Here is a 19165-nt window from a genome sequence, read left to right on the forward strand (position 1 = left end):
AATTGTACAGTGGATATCCTTTTGAGAAAAAAATAATTACAAACTACTGTCACTAGGAAGACACTGATAATTTGAAATAATTTTTTGTCACTTATCTGACAGTTGCTGCTGTATCCGGGGCTGCAGCTGATCCTGGGTTTGGAAGTTGAGAATCTACAAATTTTTCATCCTTTGAAGGCATGCCCACATGCCTTCCTTATGCTTGTATTTGTAGCTCTGCAGTAAAATTACTGTAATTATATGTCATGATCTTCTTTGAAAGGCTAAGAAGGAATGTCTTCCCTATTTCAAAATATTTGCATCACAAAAAGTTTCACCTTCCCTTTAGAGCTGAGATACTTTACTATCTCTGAGATGATACAAGTTCACAATGAACTGTAAGTAATTTCAAAGCAGAATCTGGAGAAGACAAGTGGGAAGAGATGGGTCCATTTAAAAAACGTAATGCAGGAAGCCCTCCTTTTTTTAAATGGTATATGGTATATGTTGTTCATGGGCTGATTACCCCCAGGGAATGTGGGATATGTTTAGGTAGATATGGGATTGTCAGAAAATTCGATTTTTACCTATGTTACTTCCTATGCAAAAAAAAGTTCCTAACAACAGCACAACAGCACTGGACTTCTTTTTGTTTTTTTTTTTTTTTTTTCTTTTTCTGGGATGATCGAGATGTATTCCAACTCAGCACTTCCCTGTCTCTGCAATGATCCCAACAACCAGGATAACTGGGTTTTTCCTTGTTTTCTGATGATGATATACATTAATTCATCCTGACTAGATGCTTCCCAATGCGAGTACTGTAACCAAATTCAATGAAATTACAATCACACATGAATTTAGGCCTGTAAGGTTTAACAAGAATTCAGATGCTTTGGTTTTCTCCTCTGCCTGGCCTGCAGGGCAGGGGAGTCCAAAAATAATTCAACACCCCTGCTGTGAATTGCAGCCTTTACTGGGTGCTAAAACACATGCAGTGGAACAGAGCTGGGGGCTCCTATGCTGCAGGAGTCCAGCAGCTCCTCTTGCAAAATACCTGCAACTCAGAGAGAGGCCACAGGGTGCCAAAACTCAAGATCCCACAGGTATGCCTAAGCATTACTTCATGAGGCTTTTTTCTTTTGAAACCATGACAGGGAAGGGGGGTACCAATCCCAGGACAGTGGGTGAGAAGAGAGAGCATGCAGGCAGGCAAGAGCACAGCATGAGACCAGTCCCTTCCTGGGAGGAAGACTCTCGTCTGTAGGTCCTTCCTCACAGGATCTATTGTGAGGCTACGAGACAGAGACCTGTGTCACTGCTAGGCCAGGAATAGAGTATCCATGGGAGAAGGGAAAATAGCTCACCTAAAAAAGACTCTTGTGCAAGGGCAGGATGGTTATAGTCAGGCCTTTAAGACACAAGAAGATAACAAATGTGTGCCTGTGGAGCCCAACCCAAATCAATGCAACCTGCAGTGATTTTACCTCCTCAGGAGAAGTCTGTCACATTAGGAATAGCATGAAAATACCCCAATCTAGAGATATTCTACTGTGATGGATTACATATATTCTATGATCCTCAGCTGCCTTCCATGCTCCATGCAAATATAATAAAACATGGTTTGTGTTTTAAGAAGCTCTAATACAAGATTTCTGACTTTGTGCCTCCTTTCCTTACTACATACCAAGTTCTGACAGGAAAAAGCCACCCCATGCTCCTTGGTGTAGCAGCTGACCATCTCTTTTCTGATAAACCTCCAGAGGGATAAGCCTGTGTACTTTAGCAGGTAGCTGTCTTCCTACTGCAAACCTTATGCCATATCTTCACAGAAGCCTCAAACTCCAGTTATCCCACACCTGACCACCAGAAGGTCCAGCTCTGCAGCTGATAACCCCTGCACGGTTATCAGGCATGGTCATAATCAGGCATGGTCATATTGAAAGCTGAAACTGTGGGTACAGTAGAGAATGATGTATTTAGCTATCAGGGTAGAAGTATTAATGGAGACACGGTATTATCCACTGTCATACCAAATTTTGTAAAAACACTCTTCCACTTCAGCAAAGCTTCAAAGAGGTTGCCTAGTAGCCTTGCTTGCTGGAGCACTGACAAACTTCAGGTCTTGCTGTTTAGAGATATGAGAAAGGTGTACCAACAAAAGGAAATAAGGAAATATATCATCTCCTTTACATTACACACAGGGTGGGGATGTCTCCAGGAGGGTGACAGGAAACTGTAGTTGCAATTCTGGAATAGCTAGCTGAGAAAATTATGATGGTAGTTTTGCAAAAGCAAACTCAACTTCAAAGCCACTGCAAATTCAAGTGAGTCTGCTTGGTGTTTATTCCACTTTAGGCAAGTGTATGTCTTCTGGATTTCTGAATCCAAATAATTATTCTTGTGTTCTTTACAATCATTTTGTTGTCTTGTCAAAGAAAGGAGGAAGTCTCATTAAAGTATCCTTTCTCTTCTATGCTCACTTCTTTGAAAAAGGAAAAAAACTGATTGCAGTTCAGATGAACAGCTAAAATTACAAAGAAGTATAATGTTATTAAATGTGAGAAAATGACAACAGACATTTATTTCTACTGGACAGTTGATTAATGGCTGCAGGCTTATCACCTACCAGAATGATGAAAGAAATAATACCTTCTCTTCTATATTTATTGACAAGCAGATCTGTTTTTCTACATTCTAGCATCCAACATACACCACACAATACAAAAACAGTAAAGGTGACCCTTGCTCTTCTCCCACACTCCCTGCTCCTGTATGGCCGGCAAGGAAAGCCAGACATGGTCTTTCTTATGCCAGTGAACAGTGGGCAGGGGAGAGACCACAACCAGAGAGGAATTACATTAAGAAAAAGTCTAACAAAGCACAGCAGTAAGTGAGTAAGACCTGGAGGATCCCAGACATTTGCCTTGGCATTGAGGATAGCCCTGTTTTCACTTGCAAATGACACAGTGTGAGCAGTGCAGAATCCTCCCTTCCATTCAAAAAGCAGCTCACAAGCAGGGAGTTTTCTCCTCCACTGCCCCCACCACAGGGCAGTGATGGCTTCTGACAGACACTCTCCTTCTTGCTTTTCTCTCTCCTCCATATTTGAAAGAAACTCCGCGGGGGGGGGGGGGGGGGGGGAAGTGATAAGTGATGGGTGGAAAGTGTATTTCTTGGCACTTTCAGTCAAATAAACCTAAATGTGGATGGATGAACCCAAACCTCAAGTCTATGGGACCCAGACATTTCTAGGACTGACTTTTTAAAGCTGCAATCCCTGAGGAAAAAAAAAAAAAAATCACCACTAATATCTGCCAATAGGTTTTCATTCCTGCATTAGAGGGCATAAAATAATTGAGAAACAAAAAATCCCTCTCCAAAACACTCCCTAAACCCTTTGACAGACCTCACAGGAAGCATAAAGCAGTGCTTGCATAGTTAAGTTAAAGCAGCCTGTGCAGCATGTTTGGGTGCCCACCCAGCATGCTTGAGGTACATTCCACAGTTAAACAGACCATTTATCCACAAGCTATGGCTGGAACTTTCAGAATTGTGCTAGTTGGGTGCTGAATTAACTTAAAGATATATTGTAGAAAGATGACTTCTGGTTTGTTTTCTATTTTATTCATTCCAATTGTGCAGTTACATTCTAAGCCTTTATTATCATGACTTTTAGTACATGCCACAAGGATTGTCAGACTGCCTAATCTTGGGAATATTGCTAATCCCTACCAAAGCCTGTTGATTGGGGAAGATGTGCATAAATTTTCAGCTTTTTTAGAAACTCTAATTACAATCTGAATACACTACAAATATCTATCTTATCTAACCATTAATGTATTTGACTCGGTTAGAGGCTGTTATATAACTCACTAGTGATCCAGATTTACAGCTCTCAGACTCCTGCAGGCTACAAAACAGCGCTGCTACTACGCCATCATGTACCAGCTTGAATTCTTAGAGTCAGGCTGGATTTCTTGGGGTTTGTGCACAAATACTTTGTAGCCCATTACAAAGCATCTGTCAACAGTTGTGCCTATGTGACTCAGGCCAGATTTGAGCTCTGTAATTGGAATTTCCCATTAAAATGACTTTATAGGAATGACTCGATGTACAAATGAGATCATTCTATAGGAAGAACAAATGGCAAACAAATCTAGTAAAAACGTACTTTTAAAAATAACAATAACAAGACATGGTACTAATATGCATGGTCTAGGTCTTGGGGGAAATAGTTTTTTATAAAAATAAAATTGTAATGGAAAATAGGAATACAAATACTAAGAGAAATGTATTGACATATAAAATGATTAAGAGCCTAAAATAAAGACTTTGCCATAGTGTGATGAATTCTGATGTTCTTGGGAGAATTTCAGGGTTATGGCAATTACTTTAGGGACCTGAAATCATTAAAATTGAGACTGAGCATTTAAACTGGCATGAGTTTACAGCATACAGATAAACAGCATGCATGAGTTTGAATATATCACAGACAATAAGTGTAATGTGTACAAACACACGGGAATACAAATTCATGTAACACAGAGTCCACAGAGTCACAGGATAGTAGGGACTGGTGGATACCTCTGGTGATCATATGGTCCCACACCCTGCTCAAGCAGGGACACCAAAAGCATTTTTTCCAGCACCATGTCCAATCAGGTTTTTAATATCTCCACGATTTTCAAATCTCTGTGGCCAACTGTCAATCCCTCTCGACAACCTGCTCCAGTGTTTAGTCCCTCCCACAGTAAAAGCATGTTTTCTTCTGTTTAGATGAAATGTAATGTTTTTTAATGACCACTGGTCCTTATTCTTATTCTGCCAGTGGGCACTATTGAGCAGCACCCAGTTCCCTCTTCTTCATCACTCATTCCCCAATCCCTGAAATTTATACAGATGCATTAGGACCCTCTGAGACTTCCCTTCTCCGTACTGAACAGTCCAAGATCTCAGTCTCCCCTCACAGCAAAGATGCCCCAGCCCTTCAATGATTGTTGTGGCCCTGCACAGGATTCTCTCCACAAAGTCTCTATTCTTCTTGCACTGGGAAACTGATATTGACCATGCACTCAGAATGGTTTCAGATGTGAGTAAAAATTAAATGCCCAGAAGGAAACATTTTTGGAATTACAAAGTATCATTGTCTGTGACAATAGAGGACAACCAAGGAGGAAATTAGACATGAAAACTGATGAAACTCATGAGCATATTCATGAAAAATTATAGGGCACCACTGGCTGTAAAACAGGCAGTAGGAAGTCCAGTCATACTGAAATGTTCATTTCTGTCCGTCCTGAAATTAAAACAAAAATAAAATTCGGTAATATAAGTAGTATTCTATATGTTTTCCTGATACAGTTTTATTTGATCTTCTTGTCACATTCTGCAGGGAATAGTATAGGATGTTCTGAAAAATGTGCCACACAGGTCTCAAGAGACTTCATTACTAAGCAACACTAATATACTCTACTGATCATTGCTAAAAAAATAAAGCCCTAAGTTAGATCAAAATTATTCTCTTTCAGAATATGATTCACAAGTCACCTCAGGAAAAGGTGGGAATAGAAATTTGGCTTGGAAAAGAAATGGAAGCACAGACTATACCCAAAAGGTGGTGAAGCATACAGAACTGAAGATGTCTGTCAAATGCATTTTGAGACACATAGTTTTGCAAAAGCCATTTTCTCTGGCTTTTCAAAGAGAGAATCAGGTGGAAGGTCCTGTGTAACTTTAGAAGTTCCAGTTAATGGGAAAAAAGTCTAAACACGAGCGGATTTTGAGGTCAAAAATATAAAGCAAAGGAAAAAACCCAAACTGAAAGCAACAGTGATTTTGGAGTTTGTATTCACAATTAGCATAGGCAAATCTGCTGACTTCTTTAATACAATAACTTGACTGTTTTCAAGTTGGTACACTAAATCACAGTCATACTGATGATGGATGTAACACAAATACTAATGAATAGTGTTGTCCTAAGAATTCAGTCAGGCATAGCACCTTTAAAGGATGCTATGGTAGCCTTTAAGAAGAGCCCAGAGCTCAGAGCTGTGCAGAGTAACACAGAATGTCTCCCAAGAATGATCATGATCACCAGAGACAGCAGCTCTTTCTTGCCCCATCATGCTCACCCTTACCATGGGGGAGCAATAGGAGGGATGCATCTATTTCCCAAGCACTGGGATTGCAACTGGGAGTGACTGCTTGCTGGGAAATCTGACACATACGGAGCAAAAACCAGACATGGTGCACTGAACTGAGCTGTGTCTCTCGGGATTGCAGGTTCTCAAGGCTTTACTCAGAAAAGGAAAAAGAAAAAAAAAAAGAAAACATTTTTCTGTGGTGCAGCCTGGAGCATGCCAAACAGCAAGCAGATGTGTAGGTGTAGATAACTGATCTCTGCCACTCGTGCTGTGGGGCACCTGCCACATATTGACTGAAAGAGGTGTCTAAACAGGGTGTGCTGTGGGGATGTTACACATCCAGTGCTCCAAGGCCCCAGCAGCACCAGGTCACCCCCCAGCATTCCTACTTCCATCTGAGAGCTGATGTTAGGGAGCGTCATCCCTTCCTTCTTTTGCCTCTTCCTGTTTCCTCCTCTCACTGCAGTCAGTAGTTTTAACACAACCTGTTTCTTTATTTTCAGGTTTAGTGGCAGCTGTCTCAATCTAGAACTAACCTGAGAAATGATTTTACATCACATTTAATGGTGGCTACACAACTGCTTTTGGAACTTGTCAAAATCTGGTGTGCCAGTCTCTGATCCTTTTCTTTTTTCCTTTCATGGCTGGCATAAATATCCACTGTAAGAGAACTAGAGAAACAGAACAGTATGATGTGCTAGGATGATACTTTAAATGCTATATGTCCTAGGAACATTTCTGACCTTACATTGGTCTTTCTAGGCCATGCATGTGGTAATTCCACACCAGACAGCCAATCTGAATGCTGTACTAACACTTAATGAACTTTGAATTTACAATATTAGGCACTTATATTAGCTGCTTCATTAGGAAAAGCAGCATGGCTACAAGGATGGTGTTAAGACATTTAATTTACTTTTTACATGGCAAACAAAAGTGTCCTCCAAAGTGTGGCAGATACCATTACACTTTGCATAGTACCTTGAAAAAGATTAAGCACTTTTGCTTAATCTTAATTGCAGTGGTCCCCTCCTTCTGCGAGGTGCCACTTAATATCAGCAAAGCTAACATGACCTGCTCTGCAGGAGTGTCACTGGAGTTTCTTTTGAGAAATGCAGAGTGGATTTTAGAAAACACTCCAGTTGATCTTGTTGTGGAGGGTGCCTTCACAAACATAGTATTTTTGGTCACATGTAACATCACAGAATGAAACTGTAACCTCACTGTAATCTACAGATATTCTTCTCACCAACTTAAGTGGCATAAGGGACTCAACCATCATAGTGTATCTGCTGAGTTTACCATTCAAAACACCCTCACTTATAAATCTGTATGGCCTGAAACCAGCTGAGAGTGATTGGAACTACTTGCACGGCTAAATATATACCTCTGTTTCTGAATCCTATCCCTTAATGAAGACATTTACAAATCTCAGAAGGACTGCTACATTAATAACACTGTGTGAATGTGTAATCAATAGGTATGCAGAGAGAGCAGGCTGAAATATTATTATTCAAACACTTTAATACTGCCTTGAAATTGCAATCACAAGAACTTATTCCCTACACCAAAGCTGCAGTCATCTAAACCTCCGAAGATGGATTATAGACCTCTGCTCTGGGGCATAGTGCAGCCCTGTATTTCAGAGAACGGGATAAAATCTCCTGAGGCTGTCAGTTCAAAGTGCCCAGCCTCAGTGATGGATACAAGGAGCCTCTCTGAGGTGAGCTGTTGCTGACCAGGGGCACTGCCATTCCACCTGCTCTCTGCTAGAGTACTCAGGCACACATCCTCTCTTTGGGAGCTGTCCCCTCCCAGTCCCTCTGGAGACCCAGAGCCAAAGGGGCTCACAATCTCATTTTCTCTGTGCATAAATAAAACATTTCCTTATTTACAGCCATCAGCTGACCTATTTTAGGAGGAGATTAACCTGAGCCTAAAAATATCTACTTCTCTGCCCTAAGATGGTGAGAGCAATCAGCTCAGCTGTATATATTTACCCTACAAAAATATAAATTTAGGAGAGCGGAATCCCAGCTTCGCTGGCATATTTAGCTCTGGGATGTTTTTAGCAAAATGGCTGGCTCTTAGCACAGGCTGGCTGTGAGGAGACTTTCGGTGGCAATGATGGCGAAGGGGGGAAAAACCAGAAGGCTTATCAGGCTTTCCTTCTTCACAGTTCTCTTTCCTTCTCATTTCTTCGAGGGGGACAACATGAAACAACTGTTTCCTCTGAAGAAGCTTGCTGGGCTGGGACTGCAGCAGCACTGGGACTGGCTTGGCTCTCTGTGCAAGAGAGGAGGCTAATGATTCCAGAAAGTTAGGTGGAGGACTTCCTGGCCCACCAGAGACTGAGGTGTCATAAAGGAGCTGCCAGACTAGAAACTGAAATCCAAGTTTGAGCAGTATCTTACAGCTTTTTTCCTTACCCAAAAACCCTAGGCAAGTAATTTTGTCATTAATGTACTGCAGTAGCACTGGGAAGCTCTAATTGAACCTAGGGACCCATAACGACAGAGGCAATAAAAGCAAGTAATGAACCACTCTATCTTTGCACAGAAGAGACTGTAATTGCTCTTTGCTTCCTTTATGCCCACCTGCAAAATGCAGGCAGGAGAGACCTACCAACCTCACACGGGGATCATGAGAATGATTCCAGAAATGTTTATGAAATGCTTACAAGCCATGGAAACAGCCACCTTTGAAAATAAGAGACATTAAAAACCTGGCTTGTAAAGCAGTGGAGCGGTATTTACCCATTTGTCACATTTACAAATAATATCCCATTTGCCAGTGGTATAGACCCATGATCCATGGCTGGCAGCTGCAAGCCTGGTGCTGCCTTCTGGGGCATTATGAGACCAGCAATGTCTTTGCAAGTTTGCACCCAAAGGCCATTTGAAAGCTTAAGCATATTAAGCACAGTTTTTGCGTGTTGTTTTCTATTGCTGACAACTTACATTGATTCCCTGTAATGAGGCAGTTGTGCAGCCTTTAAGTTTAGGCTGTAATCTCCAAAGTGGGAAACGCGAGCTGATGTTTGTACCATTAGCAAAGCACCCCGGATTTCCACGCGGCTCCACCACAATCCTGTCTAAACCTCTTCCACATGAGACAAAAACACCACTGCTGAGTACTTCCACACCAACCCCTACTCCTGCCTGAACTTTTGTTTTCTTGAGCTCAAAACTGCCACCAGTGAGCTGTTCTTCCCCAAAGAGCCTGAGTATGTGAGCCACCTCATGATGAGGAGGTTGCTCCCTGGGCAGGCGGAGCACAGCCTTTCAGTGCCGGCTGCTCAGGGGCTCTTTGCAGCTGCTACAAAAGCTACTGCAGGCACACCCCAAGAAGCTGATCCAAAGAAAGGGGCTTTGTAAAGGATGATCCTGCCTGCATGAACACTGCTCTCAGCTGGTAGGGAGCCAAGCCCTCAGCCACTGCACGTCAGCAGAGTTTACAGCCTGGGCTCAGCACTGGCTGCAAGACATGGGAAGGCAATAGCTTTTGTTCTTTCTGGCCTCCCTTTCTCACTTTGTTATGAAGCTAAGAGAGAAAAACTCACTGGCTTCTATGCAGCAGGTGACCAGAAGCAGGGGCTGACTAACTAGAGCTGGGCACTGTTCCACAGGAAAGCCATCAAAGAGCCAGGGAGCTGGGCTGCCATTTAATGTATCTTAAGAATTATCTCAGTGCAGACATACAGTAACATTTTGTCTATATGACAAAACCTTTGAAAAATTAGATATGACAGTTACTGCAAGTGCTTGAAGGATACACTACAGTTTCTTCAGCCTTTTCAAGGAAGTCCTGGATGTTGTTCCTATAATGGGTGAAGTAAAAGTGACCAATCTGATCATTTTAGGGAGACCTCAAACTAAAAGGTATACTTCTATGGCAAACCTACCAGACAAGTGGTAAGTTATGGTCATACTCATTTGTAAGTTATGCAGACTGGGGTCCTATAACAACAGCTGCTGCAGAAGCCACATGGTCCAGGCCCAGAACCCTGTGTTTTAATTTCCAAGTAGATTCCTGCTAAGAATTTTTTTTTACATCTCTGGAGTACTTGAATATTACAGTATTTTCTTTTACATACCATTCTTGATGATTTCCTGCCCTTTGGATGTTCTGGGCTACATTGCTCCACCTTGACTGTGGGACCTAACTGCCCAAAATGCTGGATTAAAGAAGCTATATTGCCATACATACGTGTATATGACTACAGGCTATGATGCAAAACCTGTGAGAAGGCTTAAATGTCTGCTGTTCTAACCTACTGCACTCAATGCAGAAGAAACAGCACAGCTCATACAAGATGCTTGAAGAAGTGTTTAAGTTTTCTCTATACTGAAAAGCCCTACTGACTGTCTCATTGAGATCCTTTGAAAAATGGGACTTCCAGCAGAAATAGCTGAAATAGTCATTAGGAGAGATACAAAAGCTCACCACCAATACAATGTAACACCTAACTAATCTACAGCAGTGACTGTTTCTTCTGAACAAAGTATGGTTTTGTATTTCTGAGCTAGCAACGCAGAGAAAAATGGACTTCCAAGTTGCTCTGACTAGGGTATAATACACGCACTTACATGAGATAGCACTGCAGAAGAATAGGAACTTCTAAAATACGACTCATCTCATCCTTAGACATATATCAAAGTAATTCTAACAGACCTCACTGCAGAAGTACCTGTTTCCTTTCAAAGGCCATAGAGGGACTCTAGATAACTAACTGGAGTATATTTTTCTACCTGAAATTGTCACAGATACATCCCATCCATTCCCTAGAGTTCTGCTCTCAATACAAGGCTTCTGATATGGGCCAAATCCCTGTGCTCATTCTGCATTAAAAGATTTAATTTTTTTAAACAACACAGCCCCATGACAAGTCATCTGTGCATGATTCCAAGGAAAATACAGGCAAACAACAGCAATACCATTAGGTGGTGTCCACCCCCTCCATTCATTCTAAAGCTTCCACAGAAAATTAGTTCAGGCTAGATGCCTGTGCTCTACTAGCTAGCTACACTTAAGCAGAACAACAACAATGGTCCAAGACAGTTGTCTAGACTGCCTGTTTGATGCTGCCACAAGCAAGTCTTTCATTGTGTCTGGAGTTCTACCTTCTAAACAGCTAAAAATAAGGGGAAAAGTATGCTAACTAAAGAGGTGGTTGGTAGCTGAGGGTAATGAACGCTTCAAAGAGAGAGAAGAAAAATACATCAAATGTCTTAGAAATATTTAGTTTTAGTATTCACCTAACTTCACCTTATTTTAGCAATTCAATATCCATTGCAATTGAGATGTCTAAGGAAGCAGTGATAAACCTTAGGAAAATGTAACAGAAGATATTACCTTAGTGAGCAGAATGCCACCAAACCTATCCATTCCCTATTAGCTGACTTCTGCCTCAAATTGCAAAATCACAACTTAGTCTTGAACTTGGCTGCTCAGCATTTCACAGAGGTCTGCCCTGGCTCTCTCCACGTGTCCTTTCACAAGGAAGGCACTAATACATCCCAACAGAGTCAACAAGCTGTGCTGACTGTCTCTGCTCTTAGGAATAAATTCAAGTTGCCTCTTCTGTCCAGCTGGAGGAAAAGTAGCAGAAAAGCTCTGCCTCTACAGATGAGACTGCAGTTCCTGTGTATTTGATAGCTGTCCCTGAGAGCAATATATGAAAAGCTTCCTAAGAGCCATTTCCACTTTTCAAAGTCTCTTAAAATTAACATTTGTCTTTATTTATTATTCATTTAATTGTATTCTTATACAAGACTTTTACACACAGGTTTTGGGAGGCCAAATACATTATTTATCATATTTTACTAAACCAGAATTAAAGCCTGTTTAGAAGGACACTGTTTTCAAGTCCTCCCTCCATACTTGCAGTTTTCCTGCAGCTCTTGTAGATGCTAATTGGGAAAAGTACAAAATCAAGAAAAAACCCTTCACCTCAGTGCCTTCTCTGCACTATAAGAAAATATCAGGGAAATTTTCTTGAAATACCTTTTAAAAATAAAAATTCTAAGTGGCTACAAGAAATCGATAGTTTGTGAACAGTCAGTGCCTTAATGTTCAGTGCTGCAATAAAATCTGAGATACTGGCGAAGTTACTGTCTCCTCATTACTCTGACTTCACCACGCTTATTAGAGGAAAATAACTTGAGCATATCTCCTGCTAAAGAACTTGCCTGTGCACTTTCCTTTATCAAAAGCCAAACTGTGACTTAGTTTGAGGTGTTAAAAAGGAAGATGTACATAAACTATGTTAGGTACTATCTCCAGACACTACAAATTGTTCCCTTACCAGCAGGTGGAAAGCTTGCTCATTGATCAACAGCGATCAACCTTGGCCATCTTCACAGCCAACTTAAAATTCACCAGGAATCAACACAGGTTCTCTTTATCCTATGCTCATGAGCTTGGGGATCTCATTATTTTCAGAACATTCATTAAATTCTTTACTTACTCTAAAAATAGCATGGTGGGGGGGTTTGCTGCTAAATGACTAGTGGCTGCTGAGTGACTAGTAGCTGCTTAGTGTATTTGTCCATTCCACAATACAAGATCTGGTAACATCATGTACTCAGGCACTGTCTCTTCAAGAGACAGCTGTCATAAATAGACTCCTCCTTACAGTATTCAATATTGTCAAAGCACCAATTAACAGCAATTAACTAATTCATCTTCAGGGCAACCCTGTGAGCTAGGTAACACCGATATAATTAACACAGGAGTAAAATGAGATTTAGGAGTTAAGTCAGTTGCCTGGGCAGAGGCCTTCATGGTCTAGTGGATTAGACATCTGCCTCTCCAACCAAAGACGTTGAGTCTAATCCTTTTTCTGACATTGATTTGCTGCATGACCTTACAGAAAGTCAATTAACTTCTCTGTTTCAGCTGCACTAGAGATAATGATGCTTACCTACCTGGTGACACACGGGCGTTTGGAAACTGTACTAAATTATACTCTTAATGTATTCTTAGGGACTGTCAGTGGAAGAGGTGAAACATTAAAGCTAGGAAGCTTTAATGTCCTTGCTATTTTATCTAATTCTTTCTCCTCATACCAGAAATAGCCTGGGGTTGAGATCAAATTTCTTGGGTTAAGGTGCTCCTAGTGAAACTGCTTCTGGCATCAGGAATTTTCATTACATCCTGTTTGACTAGAAAAGTTATTTAGAGTACAGGTCAGCACAAGAATTGCAATGGAAAGTTATTTTAAATTTGGCCATGGAAGAAACCAGCACCCTTCCCATGCTACCATGAGATAATGAACAGACTGTCACAGCAATCCCCATCAAGCACCCTGGATTCAAAGAGAGCAGAGCCTGCTGCAGAGATCTCTGAGCCTGTGCTCATGCATCATCCCCAGTTCCCTCTAAATGAGACTTCTGCGGGATAATTTCTGCAGGTCTTCTGACCCCTATCAGAGATGCAATCCCACAGGAAAAGTACCTGTATACATGTACTCCTGGAGCAGAGCCACCTGATCTTGGAGCAGTGGGGAGCGTACTTAAGAGAAGGGCAACTAAAGGACAAACTAAAACCTGCTCTGTTCATTTCATTAGGAACTGTCCCTGAACTTCTGTCCTTTTCACAACATGCCATAGAGTGCTAAAAATACCAGTTCTGTAGGGGCCATTTGAACTGCCCAGCAGGTACCTAGGCTGGTGGCATGCACAGGTAACTTTATATAATATTTTGTGCATTTGACCGGGCTTTTAATTATTTCTACAAAATATTCTGCTGCTATGGCCCATGTCTCCTAGGCCCATCAAATCTCCCACAATTCTAATTTAGCAAGAAATCAGTCAAACAGGACATAAGAATTAAACATTTGCCTTTATTTATGTGAGAAAGCTTAATTTTCCTTCTCTTTCATAATGAAGAAAACATTAAGCACTTTTTGCCTTTTGCCTGCTGAATTATAGCAAACATAGTGAACGCTCATGCAGGCAGGAAATTAATAACCTGCTGCTGCCTCTGCTGCAACACTGATCACTTCTCAGCATCCTTTCTGCTGCTGATCTGCCGTACACCAGCTCTTTCATTCCATTGCCCTGCTCTCTTCATCCTCAGACTGGTTACCACCACTTTCTTCTCCACCCTCCCAGCTCCATTGATAATGTGTTTAATATTTACTTTGATGCTATTCCTTGAGGCTTTTCAAAAACCTTTTATGAAAGTAGACCATTAAAAAAGAAAGCCTGTAGGGAAAGACTGTGAGGAAAGCTAAAGCAGAAAGGGTATGTGCTTATCTATCATATTCCGCTGTAGGCTTTGTCTTGCTGCAAGCCTGCAGGTGACTCAATGCAAACACATACTGCTGTAAATAGGGAATAAATACTGTCCTCTCCTAAAATATACCTGGACTAGTTCAATAAACTCAGACTTAATGGCTGCTACTTGTACAAACATATTAAATCCCAATAAATTACAAGGGAGCTGTCAGATCAGAAATACAGATATTCTCAAGGCTGGAAGACTGTCTATATCTTGTCCCTGTATATTTACTTTTTGCAGAGGCCAGTGGTGTGGCTAACATCGACCAAATGGTTCCATGTCTATACATTGTGAAAGAACTTAAAGGTTCCTTATAAAAGTATTCTAGGATTTTATTCTGAGCATGGCAAGGGGCATAAAATGAAACTCTATTAACCCCTCACTGGCCTAAAATATAAATCCTTAATGCTGGTTTTGACACAGATTAAAATTACCTGTGTGCTAAGAGGTGATTAACATGTAACACAATTGGCACTAGCAGGACATATAATTACATTCAGACAGATTACTGGGCACTCCTTCTAAGCATTTGTAGCTTATCTTGTAATGTTATGTCATGCACTTACATGTTTGATTGGGATGCTTTTTTTTTGGTCTTACTATGTGGAGAGTTAGAACCTGTACCTTACTGCACCTAATCTACTAATACATGGAAACATCCATTTAACTTTAAGGTTGAGCTTCAGATCTCTGCTGCATCACACCCTTGATTTAAATATGCATGTTTTAATATCGCATATTTTGTAAGATTTCATAAAAGTATCCAACATATCAGTTCTGTAGTCTAGACTAGAAATCAACTAATGTAACTTCATCTATTGATAAACAATATGTAATACCAGGAACTTCTTAACTTCTTAACTTCTTTTTCTTTCTCTTATTAATTTTTTCCAGTGGCTTTTGTTTAACCCTGTATATAAACAATTACAGTCTCCTGTGAGATGTTTTCCCATTTTCAAGTTCAGAATTAAATGGGTGATTTGCATACACTTTTTTTTTAAGTGGAATGTAAACGTGTCTGGACCTTCAGATTTATATTGGCTTTGCTGTAAATTAATGCTGCTGAAGTCAATAAACAGACTTGAACCTGCAGTGACTTTGTAAAATACTGGTGACTATTTGGATGAAACAGAATTTATCTGGATTGGGAGATGGAAAGGAAATCAGTTCATCTTAAGTTTGGTAATGTGGTATAGTTACTGTAAACAGTGTTTTTACTTCTTAGTATGATCACTAGAATACAATGTATAGTCAGTATTAAATCAGGGCAGATACAGACGATAAAGGCAAAGCTTAATCTTGCTAGGATTAGTGACTCTAAATTGATACGGCTGAAAAACATTGCAAAATGCTGAAGTTAGGTGGCTTCAGGGGCTAGTAAAATGCCTTGCATGGTAATTATCAAAAGTCTTCAGAGACAGTGATTGCACCTGGAAGCACTGATTTGATTACCAAAATAAAAAAAAATAGTCTACTGCAGTAGCCTCATTTGTACTTTAATTAAGAGCTTTGTTTTTAAATATAACCATCTGATTCCCTGGGGTTATTTTTAAAGTAAGCTTCTGGCAAGGCAGCAGTGTGGTGGATTAGAGGCTTTGAATTGAGGAAAAATCATCGTTCAGCATACAGTTTAGAATAATGTGTGCATATATACAAATACATGTGTATTAAACATCATATAACAGGATACAGGACTGGATTTATTAAAGCCAAATGGAAAGATATTTCCTCTTTTAATATTCTAGATCTCTTTTAATAGATGCAATGCAGATACTGTACTGCAGTCTGGTTCATGTAAATACCATAACAATTGCACACCAATCTGATCAGTCCAGTGAAAGCTCTGTTTTACTCCAGATGTAAAAGCAAGTTATCAATTTTGATGTCTGCATCTAGAACTCCATCTAACAGTGGCTCTTACACTTGATGTGGATATATAAGACATATCACCCATCAACTCACCATTTATCATGGAGCATGCAGGCATGAGTTGAAAAGCAGCAGGCCCAGATAAAGCATAGTCATGGGAAAGGAGCAGCAGGGTAGCAGCAAGGGGAGCAGAACAGGGATGCTAAAGAACCATGTTAAAAGGGGAAGGCTGGGGCGGGGGGGGAAGGGTGAAAGATCTGTACAAGACATGTCTGAACATGAGAAGCCAGAAAATGGTATTTCTCGAGTTCTTATTCCAGAAGAGAACTTACAGCTTCCAAATTTTAATGGGCAAGCATGTGCATCCATGGGGAAATCTTCAAGCTGCATGGGACATTCAGCAGAGATGGTCAATCTGTGGGGAAGTAAGAAGAAAACACATCATTTTTTTTCCCCTGCACTTTTCTTTTAGGCCCCTCACTGCGCTACATGAGTCCTGACACAACCACACTTCTCCTGAAGGCTCCTTGCTCCTGCTGAAATCACAGATAACCCCCTGTTAAACTGAATGTGAGATAAGCCAGGTGGACCACTCTGTGTGCATGCCCTAGGCATTATCTAGTAACCCTGAGATGTGTGGAATGATTTTATTTATGTAAGCTGTTCCAATAAGATCATTCTTTCTCATTAGAACATGAAGAAACTCCTGTGATGGAGTTTCTGCCATGTACTTTATACTTATCTACTCTCTGTACGTACTACAACTGGACTAGGAATTTGATTTCTGGGCCAAACAGCACTGTTACAGATATAAAGAATCATTGACTTTATATGTAGATGTGACTATTTAAATGCATTAAGTAGATATTTATAGATAAAAATATATAACTAATATAGCTATATATAAAGTTATATATAATCAAGGACATATATGCATTACTTTATCTAGTACTATGGTTAACTTCTGTGGAAATCACATGGTATTGGAGTTCATTTCAGTTCAACACACTGTGAATTACCTGGGCATCTTGTCAGGCAAAAACAAGAGGGTCATATTCCCCGGCGTACTGCCTAGGGAAGCAATTCTACCCTGGACTCCCCAGCCACTATGTGGAAATATTTCATCTAGACTGGACATAGGGGTAGGGAAGAAGAAACCCTTAGGCAAATATAGATGTTTCCCATAGGTGTTCTGCGTGATTGACAGATCAAGCTGAAGACTAAGAATAGTCTGAGGTAAATTTCTGGGCAGTGCAATATCAGTTATATTGATGTCAAATGCATCAAATACATCAAGTATCTCAAGAGAGCCAAAACGTGCTTCTAGCACAAGGGGAATCTGTTTTGTTTATGCCATTTTGATATTTGCATAATACAGACAGTTTGCTCAGGATGTGAAGATGAAAATCTCATTTTATTTTATGAGTATCTTTATGGCTTTCTCATTTTAGGCTGGTATTCCACCTCAGAGGCAACAGCCCAGAGACATTCAAGGCTCTACAGCCTGCCTGGTGCTGGGCTGACACAGGGCTCTACTGGAGGGCAGCCTGGTTCCTAACCAAACAATTGCTCGGGGAGTGAAAACTTCCAAAGAAATCCACAACACCCTACTACCAGCATGCAGAAGTACACTCTCCTATCACTTCAGCAACATGGAGTCATATATACTGGCTATATAAACAGTCATCACTTCCTATGGTGCCATAAGAGCTGCTATCAAAAGGGGCTGTAAAGGGTAATAATCTGTGTACAGATGGCACAGTGCTCAGCCAGAGCAGTTCAGTACAACGCAGTGATGCCTTGCCAGGGCACTACAGACCATCAGCTGGGGGAAACAGCTCCACTCTGCTGGAGCTAACACACAGAAATTCTGGAGCTGTACCAGTGGCTGGAAATGGCAAAATAAGCACTGAAAATGCAACACTATCATTGGCTAGGGATCATATTCTGAGGATGAGCTGGGAAACAGGGAGAGAAAAAGAAAAAATGCACACAGTAATAGAAAATGTAAAGATAATATGCCATAGAAAGCCAAAGAAAAAGAAATCCAGTTCAGAACGGAGATAATTTACCATTTGGTAAGGACAGGAAGGTACAATAGAGAAAAGAAATTACTGAGGTCTGAGATACCTGCACTTAAGCAAAACTGTTCTTGAGCTTTATTTTTGTAGAAGATATCTTAAGATCACTCAGATATGTAGTTGTCTGCAGTGGAGACTACCTTTGAGCATCAAAGCCAGCAAAGCCAGAGTTGCCAAGAGTGGTGTGTGGATGAATTTAAGAAGCTGGTTCTAGTAGTATTCTGACCAGAACTCACATTCTTTTCACAAAAATCACTCTAAAGGGCACTTGAAAGCATAGCTGCCATCCCTCCAATGCATCATTTTATTTTCCGTGTTAAGCACTGCAAATTTAACCTTCCTGATAAATTCAGAAACCTTGCTGCAAGAGCCAAGAGAAAGTTGGCGTGATTTGCTGCACTCCATCTCCTGTCTCTTTGTCTACCAACAGATTAAGCATTTAATTTCAGAGCTGCAGCTTGACAACATTTTAATATACAACTTGTCATCTGCAAACATCGAAGGAGGGAATGCCTATATCCATGTTACAAAGACAACAGGTGTAGAATCAGGAAGTGAAGGAATATTCAGTGCAGAATTATGCATAAGACCTTCTGCTTCATCTCGCTGTCCTATGAATTGTATCCTGCTGCCTGCATCTCTGGAAATAACCCTTGTGTGTAATGAGGAAGGTTGTAGACATTCATCAACTATAAATGTGAAAGAGAAGTGAAGATGAGTTGCACAGAGACTGTGACCTAGTGGAATTTAATTAAGTCCCTCCAGAAATTATTTTTGCCTGTCTTAAATAAAAGGGTAGCAGATAAG

The 19165-nt window shown here is 40.6% G+C and overlaps 1 protein-coding gene across 1 annotated transcript in view; it reads right to left on the minus strand.

Moving 5' to 3' along the window:
• The window catches only part of GABRA5 (gamma-aminobutyric acid type A receptor subunit alpha5), a 54880-nt gene that overhangs the window by 11937 nt on the left and 23778 nt on the right, over window positions 1-19165 (minus strand). Inside the window, exon 5 of the mRNA XM_059839445.1 lies at window positions 16610-16692. Coding sequence (XP_059695428.1) covers window positions 16610-16692 — 83 coding nt within the window. The remainder of the gene's footprint in view (window positions 1-16609; window positions 16693-19165) is intronic.

Source organism: Haemorhous mexicanus, chromosome 2 (genome assembly GCF_027477595.1).
Source record: "Haemorhous mexicanus isolate bHaeMex1 chromosome 2, bHaeMex1.pri, whole genome shotgun sequence".
NCBI classification, from domain to species: Eukaryota; Metazoa; Chordata; class Aves; order Passeriformes; family Fringillidae; genus Haemorhous; species Haemorhous mexicanus.